At 34.4% G+C, this 13,078-nt stretch overlaps 1 protein-coding gene across 1 annotated transcript in view; it reads right to left on the reverse strand.

Moving 5' to 3' along the window:
- LOC129280166 (uncharacterized) overlaps positions 1-10,718 on the reverse strand; it is a 95,947-nt gene extending 85,229 nt beyond the window's left edge. The window contains exons 1-7 of the mRNA XM_064112056.1: positions 10,466-10,718; positions 7,665-7,704; positions 6,744-6,992; positions 5,602-5,795; positions 4,539-4,703; positions 3,965-4,103; positions 3,399-3,614 (exon numbers count right to left, since the gene is read on the reverse strand). Of these exons, the coding sequence (XP_063968126.1) occupies positions 3,399-3,614; positions 3,965-4,103; positions 4,539-4,703; positions 5,602-5,795; positions 6,744-6,992; positions 7,665-7,704; positions 10,466-10,498 (1,036 nt within the window). The 5' untranslated portion in view covers positions 10,499-10,718. The remainder of the gene's footprint in view (positions 1-3,398; positions 3,615-3,964; positions 4,104-4,538; positions 4,704-5,601; positions 5,796-6,743; positions 6,993-7,664; positions 7,705-10,465) is intronic.
- Positions 10,719-13,078: the final 2,360 nt, after the last annotated feature.

Raw genomic sequence — 13,078 nt, forward strand, 5'->3', positions numbered from 1 at the left:
GGATAGAGTGTAAATCAGAATGTTAGAATCATCTTAGGGTAAAACGAAAAAAAAAAAATATTCTAGACCCTCAGTCACAAGGCATTCGCTGCCGTTTCAACTTTCATCACTGCACACTGCTGCTGGCTGCTGTTACATCTTTTTACTGTATTCATGAAATCACAGCGACTATGAGCAAGCACGCACACACACCCACTGACCCACACAGTCATAGTGGAAAGATGTCACCTTGGCTTGCCACACCAGCAAGTCTTAAGGTGCGTTCAATGTCGATTTTAAAATTTAAACAGCAACATGAATCATGATTGAAAACTAAATCACAAAACACAGAACACAAATACGATCAGCGGTGAGCTGTTCAGTGTTGATAAATAATTAGCTGATTGTTTGTCAAATTTCCTGTTTTCATTTATAGCGCAGCTTTAGTGCGCGGTTTGACCCATCACAGGAAAGGTCCATTCTGGCACCTGCTTGTGTAGGCTTCCACTACAAGAGCAAAGACGTTTCAAAACTCAATCTTCTCCTTCCAGTCTGGTACTCTACCAGTCACAATTCTTTCACTCACTAGTATTACAGTCCACCGGCACTGGCGTATTATCGTACCTTGTGCTTGTCAAGTGCCGAGTGTACAGTGCAAGTAATATATTTCTACAATGGACTCTATGTGCAGCTAAAAAACCAGACTGAAGCTTAACAAAGCTTGACACACTGCACCTTCAGCTTGAAAAGCTCCAATGAGGTATAGTTGGCAGCGACAGGCGGTAATGAATTCCACAGCCCAATATAGAATGTGGGTAAAATGATGTTTGAAGAAATCGTGTTCAATGTCGCATTCGCGATGCTGAAGGTTGGAAAATCTGAGTCTGAAACTCTGATCACGCTTACAAACGCATCTTTTTCAACGTTTAAATTTTCCTCCAAAACATGATTTGAAGGAGGTTTACTTTTACGACCGGAAATGGAGGACATTGAACACATCCTTTGTTTCTATTATCTGCATTTTGTAATCTGGTAATCTCGTTTTCAATCATGATTCATATTGTCGTTTAAATTTGGGAACCGACATTGAACACACCCTATCTCCACTCATTTCATTGTTTACAAATCGAATATCTCTTGATATGATCAATCAAGTCAAGACAAAGAGTTTCAGTTGAGTCTGCTTTCTGAGTTAATCTGCCTTGCTTTGAATCAGACACGTCACATGTCAGATTCAAATCAAAGTTTGATTTGAATCTGACATGTGACGTGTCTGATTTCTTGATTCTTGACTTGTTAAAGGTTAAGTCCACCCCACAAAAATGTTGATTTGAATAAATAGACAAAAATCAAACTAGCAAAATGCTGAAAATTTCATCAAAATCGGACGTAAAATAAGAAAGTTATGACATTTTAAAGTTTTGCTTATTTTTAACAAAACAGTGATATGCACAACTCAAATGAGACAGTCGATGATGTCCCTCACTCACTATTTCTTTTGTTTTTTATTGTTTGAATTATACAATATTTCATTTTTTATAGATTTGACAATAAGGACCAACTTGACTGAATCATATAGTATTAAACAATGCCCATTCCACATGTTCAGGGAGGAATTAATTGTTGTTTCACTTGACGAGGAGAAAAATAGGATATTCCCTATTCATAAAATACAAAAGAAATAGTGAGTGGATGACGTCATCAGTCTCCTCATTTGCATACCCAACAGGATGTACATACATGTATATGATATAACTCAACTGTTTTGTGAAATTAAGCAAAACTTTAGAATGTCATAACTTTCTTATTTTACATCCGATTTTGATGAAATTTCAATTCAGTGTTATGTCTGTTGGATTTTTCTCTTTTTATTCAAATCAACTTTTTGTTGGGGTGGACTTGTCCTTTAATTTGTTTAAAAAGTATGACAAAACAAGTTTGATTTATGGTCTACTGTCACTGTCTGGGGTATTCAATAGGACTGACACACACATGCGTGCATATGCGAGTCCGACAAAGGAATGATTTTTAGGCCAATTGCACTTGTTCGCGACACTCAGTCACACTGCATGCATTCGTGCTAGGATACAAACACTCTTTAAATATCTACGAGTGGGACTGTATCCAAAATAATGTCATGACATTACGATCATCTTTCATAAATATCAATACCTTAATTTCAAATGACTTGCTAATAAATATCACGTTCTAGAACATTACTCACATCCAGCACAGTTCTATGATTCATAATGATCAATATTGAAGCCAATCACAGAATAAAATAAAATTCTTACTTCACTCTATTAAAAGCCGACTCAAGTTGAATGATGGTCATGAATATTCATATCTGTAATGCACCTCCGCGCGCACTCAAAAAAAGGACTGAGTACGAGCAGCTCATTGGCCGAAAGTTTTGACCAATAGCAGAGACATTTTGTAACAGCTCAACAACAACAAAGCTTGGGGTAAAGCATGGAGTGACATTATAGTGCATTGAGTAAAATGGTCTTTGCATATGAAAATTTAATATGCAAAGACCATTTTAACTTAAAATTTTCGGGAATCAAATATACAGAGGCGGTGCAGAATGGTTTCGAAGTGGGGAGGATGATGAGTGGATTGGGACTTACCATCACAGTGGCGGATCTAGCTTTTTGCTAAGTAAGAGTGGGGTTTGACAAGTTGCACTAGCGTACCTGACGAGTCTTGAAGACTTTTTTTTTTTTTGCTTGTCAAATTTTTGGGCGGACGAGATCCTTTATTTGTGGTTGAAGACCTTTTTTTTTTTTTTTTGCTTGTCAAATTTTTTGGCGGACGAATTTGCCCCCCCCCCCCATGTGGAAAATCCTAGGTACGCCACTGACAAGTTGGTTTGACCCGTTTGACCCAATAAACGAAAAACTGCGACGTAATGCGTCCTACCCCCCCCCCCCCCCTCGTTAGATACGCCATTGTTTTGCGCTGCTTGTACGATTCTCGTAAACAGGGAGGTGTTGGAGTTTGATCCCACACTCCTTTTTTCTTTCAATTATTTTTAGGGAGCCCGAGGTGGGGTTTAACACCCCCCCCCCTTAGATCCGCCACTGCATCAGAGATCAGACAATCAAAAACAAAATGGGGAGCGTTTCATGAAAGGACTTGTTGGATGTGTTACCAGACAAGTCCTGTTTTATCCGACAGGTAGAATGAAGATGCGTAATACACTCTTGGAACAATTTTTTTTTATTGAGATTTTGTTTGTCACAAAATATTGAAAATGTAAAAAAAATATGTTATTAGTATTCGCTATATCAATAAACTAAATGAATGACATTTTGTGTTAGTATGGCATGTATTTTCCTTTTCGTTATTGTATTGTATATTGCATATATTAACCCGAATGGAATGGATGAAAATGAATGAATACAAAATAAACATACCTTCAAATCCGTCTGCGCAGTCGCAGTTGTATCGATCGACGCCGTCCACGCACTTTGCTCCATTCTGGCATGGATTTGATGCACACTCGTCATAGTTGACCTGACAGAAGTCACCTGACAATCCTGTAGGACAGTCACATGTCACATTCCACACCCACGTGCTTGAATCCGTACATGTTGCGTTCTCATGCCGACACGGGTTCGGTTCACAGTCGACTGCAAAATAATAAAAAAACAGGTAGAAAAAAAAGCAATGCAGAACATTATAATAGTTTGATAATTTAGTTATTTGGGGATCTAATTTCATTTCATTTATAAGTATTTTCTTTATCTTTTTTTTAATACGATCGATTTAAATTACATTTAATTTTATCAGCCAGCAGAAATCTTGAGAAACATATAGCATAAAATGTAGGGGCCGCGGAATGGTTGACTATATTATGCAAAAACCACAATCACATGGAAATTTTTACGTATATACACGGTTTTGGAAAAAAAAAGTGGGGACTTTAGCGTGTCGTCAATTAGTTAAAACAAAATAATGTATGGGAAACTTTACGACATACCTCGACAGCCATAAAATTCGAGTCTCATGCATGGATGATTCTGACAGACGGTTGGGTATAGTCTCATACTGGTGGCTTTGACCGGAGTTGCAAGCGTGTTGTTTACTATTCCATTGCTATCAGAATTACCATCGAAAAACTATAACAAAACAGATTTTTAAAAGACTGATTTTTACAGTTTAAAACATAAATTTATACATAAATACCGTGCGAGTAAAAAAAATTGACACTTCACAAATCTCCAATTTAAGGAAAATATGTCATGAAACACATAATTATTATATACATTATATACATATAGGGCCTGAAAAAAGGATCTTGTCTCAAATAATTTGATACTAATGATAATAACAATAATAATGATAATAACAATAACAATAATAATGATAACAATGATAATAATAACAATTTTAATAATCAGTTCTTTTAATAGCGAAAATTATATAGATAAGCATGTCCTTTACAAGCATTATTATGAAAAATAAATTCAGTAGAAATTAAGAAATAAAATTAGATTGAACAAATACTCTTTTAAACAAACTTATTTGATTATTAAGAATAAACTGTATATTACCTTTGTACTACTGCTCTCCTCGTAGATGACCCAACCTGTATCGGTATCGCTATCGGTAAATCGATAGGAGAGGTAATATTGTGAGCAATAGATGTTGTCAAGATCTGGATGATTAAAACCTTGGGTTGATACTGCAGCGATCATCTTAGGCTCACCGAAATCAATCTGGAAAGAGTGAAAGATAAGATCTCGTTGTTATCAAGGTCAAGGTGTGGATATTTGAATCCTTGGGTTGATATACGCCACCGCTCACTGAAACCGATCTGTAAACAGTGATGGGTAAGATCTCATTGTTATCAAGGTCAAGGTCTAGATGAGTGAAACCTTGGGTTGATACGGCAACTATCGTCATAGGCTCACTGAAATCAATCTGTAAAGAGTGAAAGATAAGATCTCATTGTTATCAAGGTCAAGGTCAGGGTGATTGAAAACTTTAGTTGATACGGCACCAGACAAGTAGGCTCACTGAAATCTATCTGCAAAGAGGGGCGAAAGAAATACGTCATCATGTTGCCATCATCCTCGGCACCATCATTTTATCATCTTCATTTCTTCCATTTACAATATTATTATCATTCACTGAGTCAGTCGTCATCATTATCATTATCATCATCATGACCACCATAACCATCACCTCTGTCGTTATCTTTACCACCATAAACATTACAGATCACTCCAACATAATCATCAGCTTTATCATCATCATCACCATTATACCCATCACCAACCAGTACCACCCCATCATTATCATCGTCGCCGTCGTCGTAACCATCATCGTAGTCATAATCATCATAATCACTATTTTCTTCTTCATTATTTCCACCATCTTAACCTACACAATAATCATCATTATGTTTATTTATCAATGTTATCACGGTATTCCTTCAGAAATACAAATGTGTCTGGTTAAAATAATCATTACAATTGGAAATTGGATTGCACTCTGTTAAAGTGTTACACACAAGAAAGGACGGTGAATATTCCAATCGAATGATTAAACATAACAATATTCACAGTGCAGGCCTACATTGTGAATTGCACCATCATCTCATTCGTCTCTTACCTGTATCCATTCGGTGATGTTGTTGATATCCGCTGCTTCACCTGCGCACCAACCACCGGGCGAGTTAAGCCTCACGTGATCCCTGGCCATGTCTATTGGTCCATTTTCTTCCCCGCCCATGTATGACGACATGGAAATACGAGAAAGTGGGACGGTCCCGTCTTCCAGTCCAACAGGTGGATTTGGGCATGGACCTGGGAGAAGAAATAAACAATGAATTAATGAATGAATGAATGAATGGATGGATGGATGGATGGAGGGAGGGAGGGATGGATGGGTGGATGAGTGAATGAATGAATGAATTGATGGATGGATTGATGGATGAATTAATTAATTAATAAATGAAATATCAATAATTAAAAGATATTAGTATGACTAGTGAATGGATGAACAAATCGTTTAATTTTTCAATTGAATAGTTAGAGAATTTAATGAAGGATTCAATAAATATTAATTAATTAATATAATTTATGTAGGTGTTCATTACGTGATTAAATAATCATGTGATAAATAGACAACGTAATAGATTATACTGTACATTAGAAATTTTCTAAGAATTAGATATAAGACTTGGAGTATACTCTAAATATCAAGGAATTGAAATAAATACAGTGCTCAGAGTGTGTTCCATTGTATATTTATCTGATTTACAATGTAAACATTATCAAATTTCACCACACTAAGACTGTGGACATGGTGAAACTTCCGTATTTCCTACCGTAAATATTCACTTTAAAATATAAAAACCATCTAAGGCAATTCAATTTTTTTATTGTGTTCCTTAAATCTATAATTGTGCTATATTATAATCTTTTTTAATGTTTTGTTTATCATAACTTATTATGTATAACTTTGAAAGGAAAAATCAAATAAAAGAATATCAGATCATACTGTGGGGCTGATGCATTGTTTCCCTTTGTTTCTTTTCTTCCTTTTTTATCCTTATCTTATTTTCTATTACCTTCATTTGTGTATTGATTTACTTTCTGAAACGAGGGGAAAATTAATGAAAATATTGTGAACGAAGGCCTATCTAGAAAAAGGAAGAAAAAAAGGGGGGGGGTTGTTTTGTTTTGTTTTGTTTTTGTCAAAGGAAATTCGCTTTATATCAACAATTGAGTTAAAATTGAAAATCAGCTTACCTGATAACTTCGTGTAATAATTTGAATCCTTGTTCTCGGTCACGTTGACGCCATTTGTAACGTCATCGGAGGAGACGAGGTAACATTCTTCGTTTTCGAAATCGTATTCGAAGGCCTCGCATTGGATCTCGTGTGCGTACAGGCAAGCGAGAGCGCACTCCGTCTCGTTCACGTAATCGACTTCGGCTGTCTTGTTTACGAAGAGGACCCCAGTGTAATCGGACTTCAGAAAGAAGCTAAATGGAAAATCTGAAAATAAATGATATGTAAAGATAAAAAATCATAGTCAATATTAAGGTAGGACTATTTATACATTCATTATGAAACGGGTTATTTTAATTTTCTTACGTGATTAATAGTAGAGAAAAAAGTGTTCTTCGATTTTCTTGTCATTGTAGAATATATATTCCTCATTTTAAAAAATCTGAAGACACATAACGTAAAAATTTACATACACTCGCATATTTCCAAAATATCATTTAATCATCATAATTTATGAATGAGATTGAGAAATCAATATCGTAGTTAATAATCAATTATTATATCTGTCTAATTCCACTAAATAGATAACGAGGTATTTTAATAAGCACCAAAACGGGAAAAAAAGAACTTGGAATCGATAAAGAAAGAAATAAATAAGTACATGAATGATTAAATAAATAAAAGATATAATATCGATAAATGGATATACAGAGTATATAAATGGATATTGAATCAGTACACGATAAGAAATCGATAATGATATCATCATCTAAATGAATGGAAATCGATAATTAATAAAAAATAAAGTGTTAAATAAAGGGGGAAGTAGCAAGTTAACTAATGATTATGGATAAAGTAATAAATAAACGATGAAGAAATTGTATATAAGATGTATAATGATCAGGGCTATGTTTATAACAAAGTAGTAGTAAAACTAACCTGCTGCGTGTCCGGTCGCACACAAGACGGCGATCACAACCTATGACAGAAAATAAAATAAAATCATCATCTCCAATTATGTTGATTGATAAAGGGGTTTAATAGAAAGTCACATTAAATATGTTGAAGAATAATACAAGCATTAGGTTATACATGCTTTGTCATATCCACAGAAACTAAACTTTAAATTTGTGGTTGATAAAATTCATGATGAATATATTTCAATCTTTTTTTTGTCAAAGGTATATCCAGTTCCATTCAAATATTAGTTTTATACAACCATGAAGCTCATTCCAAACCGTATGACATATGGAGTATTGTGTTGGCATATAAGGTTTCTAGATTTTTGAATATGCATTTGATTAGTTGATCGCTATCAAAATTATGTTACTTGATCAGTGGCGTAATGATACAAAAAAGATTGTTGGGACCAGGTAGGCTATAACAGTTAAAAAAAGCGGCGAGCGAAGCAAGCGAGTGAGCAAAGTTTTTGACTCCAATATATATATATTTTTTGACAGATTTTGACGTAAAATTCAGAAAATGCTCTAATTTTCAATATTCCCCTTTCTCTTTTTCTTTCATTTTCTATTTTCCCCTTCTTGGTCGTACCCCACCCCCCCCCCTCATTTGTACGCCATAAGACCTACTGGTGCATGTGTACATACAATATCACGAAATCTCTTAGGAGTTTGAGATTGAAACAATCAATCTTGATATCGGTTAATGTGGCAGAACAATGATGACGAAAAATGTATATAAATTTAGAGAGGGGGTGATCGATAAACTATAGACCCTTATATAGGAAATCTTTGTATTTCATGAGATTTCATGAAATAGATGGAAATGTAAATACACATATGATATGAATGATTTCTTACAATTAATACATTTTAATACAAGTAATCACAGACTTACAATCAGAGGATACTCGCTTTGCATACTACTTACTGGGGTATTCCGGGATGAAAATAATTATATCTGAATAAACGGCGTAAAATTCACAGAGCAAAACACTGAAAATTTCACCAAAATATAACAAATGACAAAGTCATTGAATTTTAAACTAAGTAATATTTTGTAAAACAGTTGTAAGGACGCCGTCATGAATTATTCATTAGGTGGGCAGATGAAGTCATTTTTCTACACTTTCTTTTTTAAATGTTATTACAAGAAATCATAATTACTTTTTTTCTTCATACAATGATTGTGTGTATGATATGCTCCCCTTGTAACAAAATAAGTTGCAGTAATAACATATTTTATGCATAGTGAAACCAGTTGTCTATCCATTTTTTTTTATTCTAGGTGGACAAAATTTGAATAAATATGATAAAAAATAATAATAAGTGGGGATATGACATAATCAGCTTGCTAATTGCATATTCATGGTACATGCATGGAATTGTTTTACCAAAATAATGCAAACTTAAGGTTTAAAATGTCATATTTGTGTTATTCCTTGTCCGATTTTTATAAAATTCCAGCATTTTGTTTGTCTCACTTTTGTTAATCTGTTCAAACCATATTATTTTCAGCTTGGATACCCCCTTAAGTTTATTAGAGAAAGTCCATAAATGTGATTAAAATGAAAATGCATTGGTTAGTACAACGTATAGATTTCATTAATAATTACTTAGTCGTGAAAATTATTGTTTATAACGTTATTATTATGCAGATGCAGCACTGTTGTACAGATGAAGGGGGCTTAGTGGTCTCCCCGCCCCCCCCCCCCCCCCCCATAAAAAAAGTTAGTTCTACGACCAAGAAAAAAAAAGAGAAAAAGAAAGAAACGGAAAGGGAAGAGTGAAATATTATTTCATTTTCTTTAAAAAAATTAGAACTTTCTTTTTAAAAAGTCACTATCTTTGCTAGCTCACTTCAGATTAGTTCCCATTTGGAATATTGGGGTCCCTCCAAAGAATTAACTCATTACTTTTATCATATGCAGGGAATGCCATGATAAGAAACAGACTTTGCTAAATTAAAATGAATAGGCGAGCATAACATATAGACCTAACTAACTTGCAAGTTATCATACCGTTGTAAGATATATTAAATGAAATTTCTCATGAAATACCGTTTATATGATTACGTATGTCATGCCCAAAAGAATTAATTAATCATTTCGATTATTTATTTCATATTCAACCAAATTTGAATCAAGTAAATGCGAGTCAATACAAATCAATACAATTTATAAGATTGTGCAGTCAACAAAGTTGAAAAAAATATCTATACACATTCTTTAAAAAGAAAATGACTTAAATAATATTAGAAGCAAACTGGTTGGGGATTGTTTACTCTGACTAAAGCCATTACTTATCAATATTGCAATGTTGCGTATATGCTGTACAAAAAAGTACTTCATTAAAATATAAAAATGAAAATACTTCATGAAATATAATCATGTAATTACGTATTTCATGTCCCAAATGGAATAACACTCACTATTGAAGTAGAATAATGGTAGGTAGATATTTACCCTGACGAAAACCCCGAATTTCCAATAATGCAATGATTCATAATAGGCTACGCAATATATAAAAAAGTACTTCAATAAAATACCGACTGGTTAGTAGGTCTATTTAATTGTCTCCAACCTATAAAAATGTATAATTTTCAAATTTGGTCCAATTTTTATATACTCTTTTAATAATCTGTTTCAAAAATATGCGCACAATTAAGTAAACATGATTAACCGCTTGCGTCAATTTTGTTTTACTGCCATATTCTATTATCCCCATGCTCCCCTTTTAATCTCTTCATTTAGACGATTTGATTCGTCGATTAATACTTACCAGGATGAAACAGCTCTTTGCTATACGTCCCATGTTGCTTGAAATATTCCTTTTATATTACTCCGGTACCATGGCAACAGAAATCCTGCAAGATTTCGCATAAAAACGCTTCCAGAACTACGCGAATTAGGATCTCCAAGCGTCTTCTGTCCGCCGTGCGTCTTTAAGACGTCGTTCCCAAGATGGCGTCCGAAATGTTTGACAGCTTAACTCATCCCACGTATCCTTGTAGATGCCCGACCAAAAGTTTTATAACTGTTAATGCATTATTCCACATTAACAATAGACCCCTCCACCGCAAAATGCTATTTGCGTATAACGTACCCCGGCCCTCCTCCCCGAGTCGGATATCGATCGATTGAAGGGAAGAGAGAAAGTGATCAAGAAAGAAGGTGATCGATATCAATCGATACATTACATTGGTCGGTCCGTCCCGTTTAGGGGGATAACAAGGGATGACATTGTTTACATTATTGATCTCATGAAGAAGAAAAACTTTCTTCGCAGTTCTTGTGGGCGAATAGATCCTTGACGTAATTTCGAGAGGTTTTCAATTACTTGCGCAATGTTTATGATGCCCAGGAAGTCAATGAAATATTTCCACCACACTCGTGTATTTTCAGAATTTTTCTATGTAAATTTTACTCTCTGAACTCATGTAAACACACGTAATTTATTCTCCTAGTTATAAAAATGTATAATAAAAGAAAACTACACCCTTTACGCATTTTCTTGTCAAGCGAATTCTGTACAATATTATAATGAAGACCACAACCCACCCCTCCTAATCATTAATAGACAGAAAGGATGTGAGTCGAGCATTGTTTTGAATTGTTTTGGGATTTTCTGTGTGTTTTTTTTTGCGGGGGCATTGTGATGATTTAATAAATTGTGTTAATTTTCTGAAATGTTTACATTGTAATATAGCTACTAAACAATTTAAATGCTCATTTACATGTATGCATAAATTACTGCTAATTTACAAGAATTAACATTTTTATACAAGGTTTTGAATAGCATTTCTTGGAGGTAATTTGAAGGTATTGATCCGACAGAGATGTGCAAATGGTTCAATCCGTTTTCCATTTGATATTGTTTTTTTACATTGAAATATTGATTTATGCATAAATTACTATCATATTGGTATATTTCTGCTTTAAAATTCGTTGTTCAGTAAAATTTCCTGTGATAAATTTGAAGGTATTGATCTGACAGAAATACAAAATTTGTCATCCCTTTTTGCATTGCTATATTTTTTACCACATTGAACTGATTTATGCATAAATTGCTAACAATTTTCATAAATCGGTATTTTTCTGCATAGATTTGATTTTCAATACAATGTTCTGTAAGGAAATTTGTAGGCATTGATCTGACAGAGGTATGCATAAAGTTTACTTCCTTTGTATGCATTTTTATATCCCAATGGAATACTGGTTAACGCATAAATTAGCATATTTTTGCATGTAGAATGGATTTTCAATAACCTGTCCTGTGGAAAAACTATAAACCTAAAAGAACTGACTATTAACAGAAATCATTATTTAGACACATTTCCATCTTCCTTCATTCACTATTTTGTCTAAATACAAAAGTAAATGGAATGTTGTAAAATGCTTAAGATGGAATAAATCGTTGTGAAAAATGTAAGGTAGAATATTCATCCCTCCATTCATTTGATTATACGTTCACTTTCTACAGTTTTTACTAGATAACACATGACAGCTATGACGACAGGAAAATAACAATTTTTGTTTCAGAATAACAAAGACTTATTTTTAATCATATTTCATTGATTCGATCAAATATAATTATCAAAATAATTATATCTAACAATGTATAAATGAACAATAAATAATAGGAACGACAGTAAAATTAATTTGATACAAATATGATACTATACAAAACATCAGAGGGTTTGTACGGTACCCTATTTCATTCCCTAAGTCTATATGTCCTCCTTACCCTACCCTAACCCCCCCCCCCCCCGAAGGACCGGCGCCAAGATATATTGATAGGGGATCTAGGCAAGAGGACCTACCTTATCCCTCAATTGAATAACAGGAGTAAATCAGGGTTACAAGACCTACACTCGATTTTAGTGTTCTTATGCTTTCTGTCTTCCCTGTCCTCCCTTGTTCTAACGTTTTCCAGGGGCCGCGGAATGGTTTCGAAAGTGGGGGGGGGGAGGGCTAACCGCGCAAAAAATCACAATTACATGGTAATTTTTACGTTTTTGAACACTATTTTGGAAAAAAGTGCGGGGCTGAAGCCCGCCCCCTCCCGTTTATGCGGCCCCTGATTAAAAAACTGCTTTGTCTCTTTTGAAATAATATCACTTTCGTGCATGTGGCCATAAAGTGGGGTATGCGTGAGCAAAGGAACTTCTTTTTTTTAGAATTACCAGAGAACAGTTCCTGGTGAGCGTATAGAGATTAATATTATAAACTTTTATTTACACTATGAAAAACCCCTTTCCCATCATCTTTTCTGGGAACATTTACCATTTCAGCAACCTGGATTCCTGGAAATGGCGCCTGTGCCGTGCTGCCCCCTCCCCTGTTAGATAGTCTGGTATGCAAACCATTCACTCGAGTAAAGGGTCTAAATTGC

The sequence above is a fragment of the Lytechinus pictus genome, chromosome 17 (assembly GCF_037042905.1).
Source record: "Lytechinus pictus isolate F3 Inbred chromosome 17, Lp3.0, whole genome shotgun sequence".
In the NCBI taxonomy this organism is placed as follows: domain Eukaryota; kingdom Metazoa; phylum Echinodermata; class Echinoidea; order Temnopleuroida; family Toxopneustidae; genus Lytechinus; species Lytechinus pictus.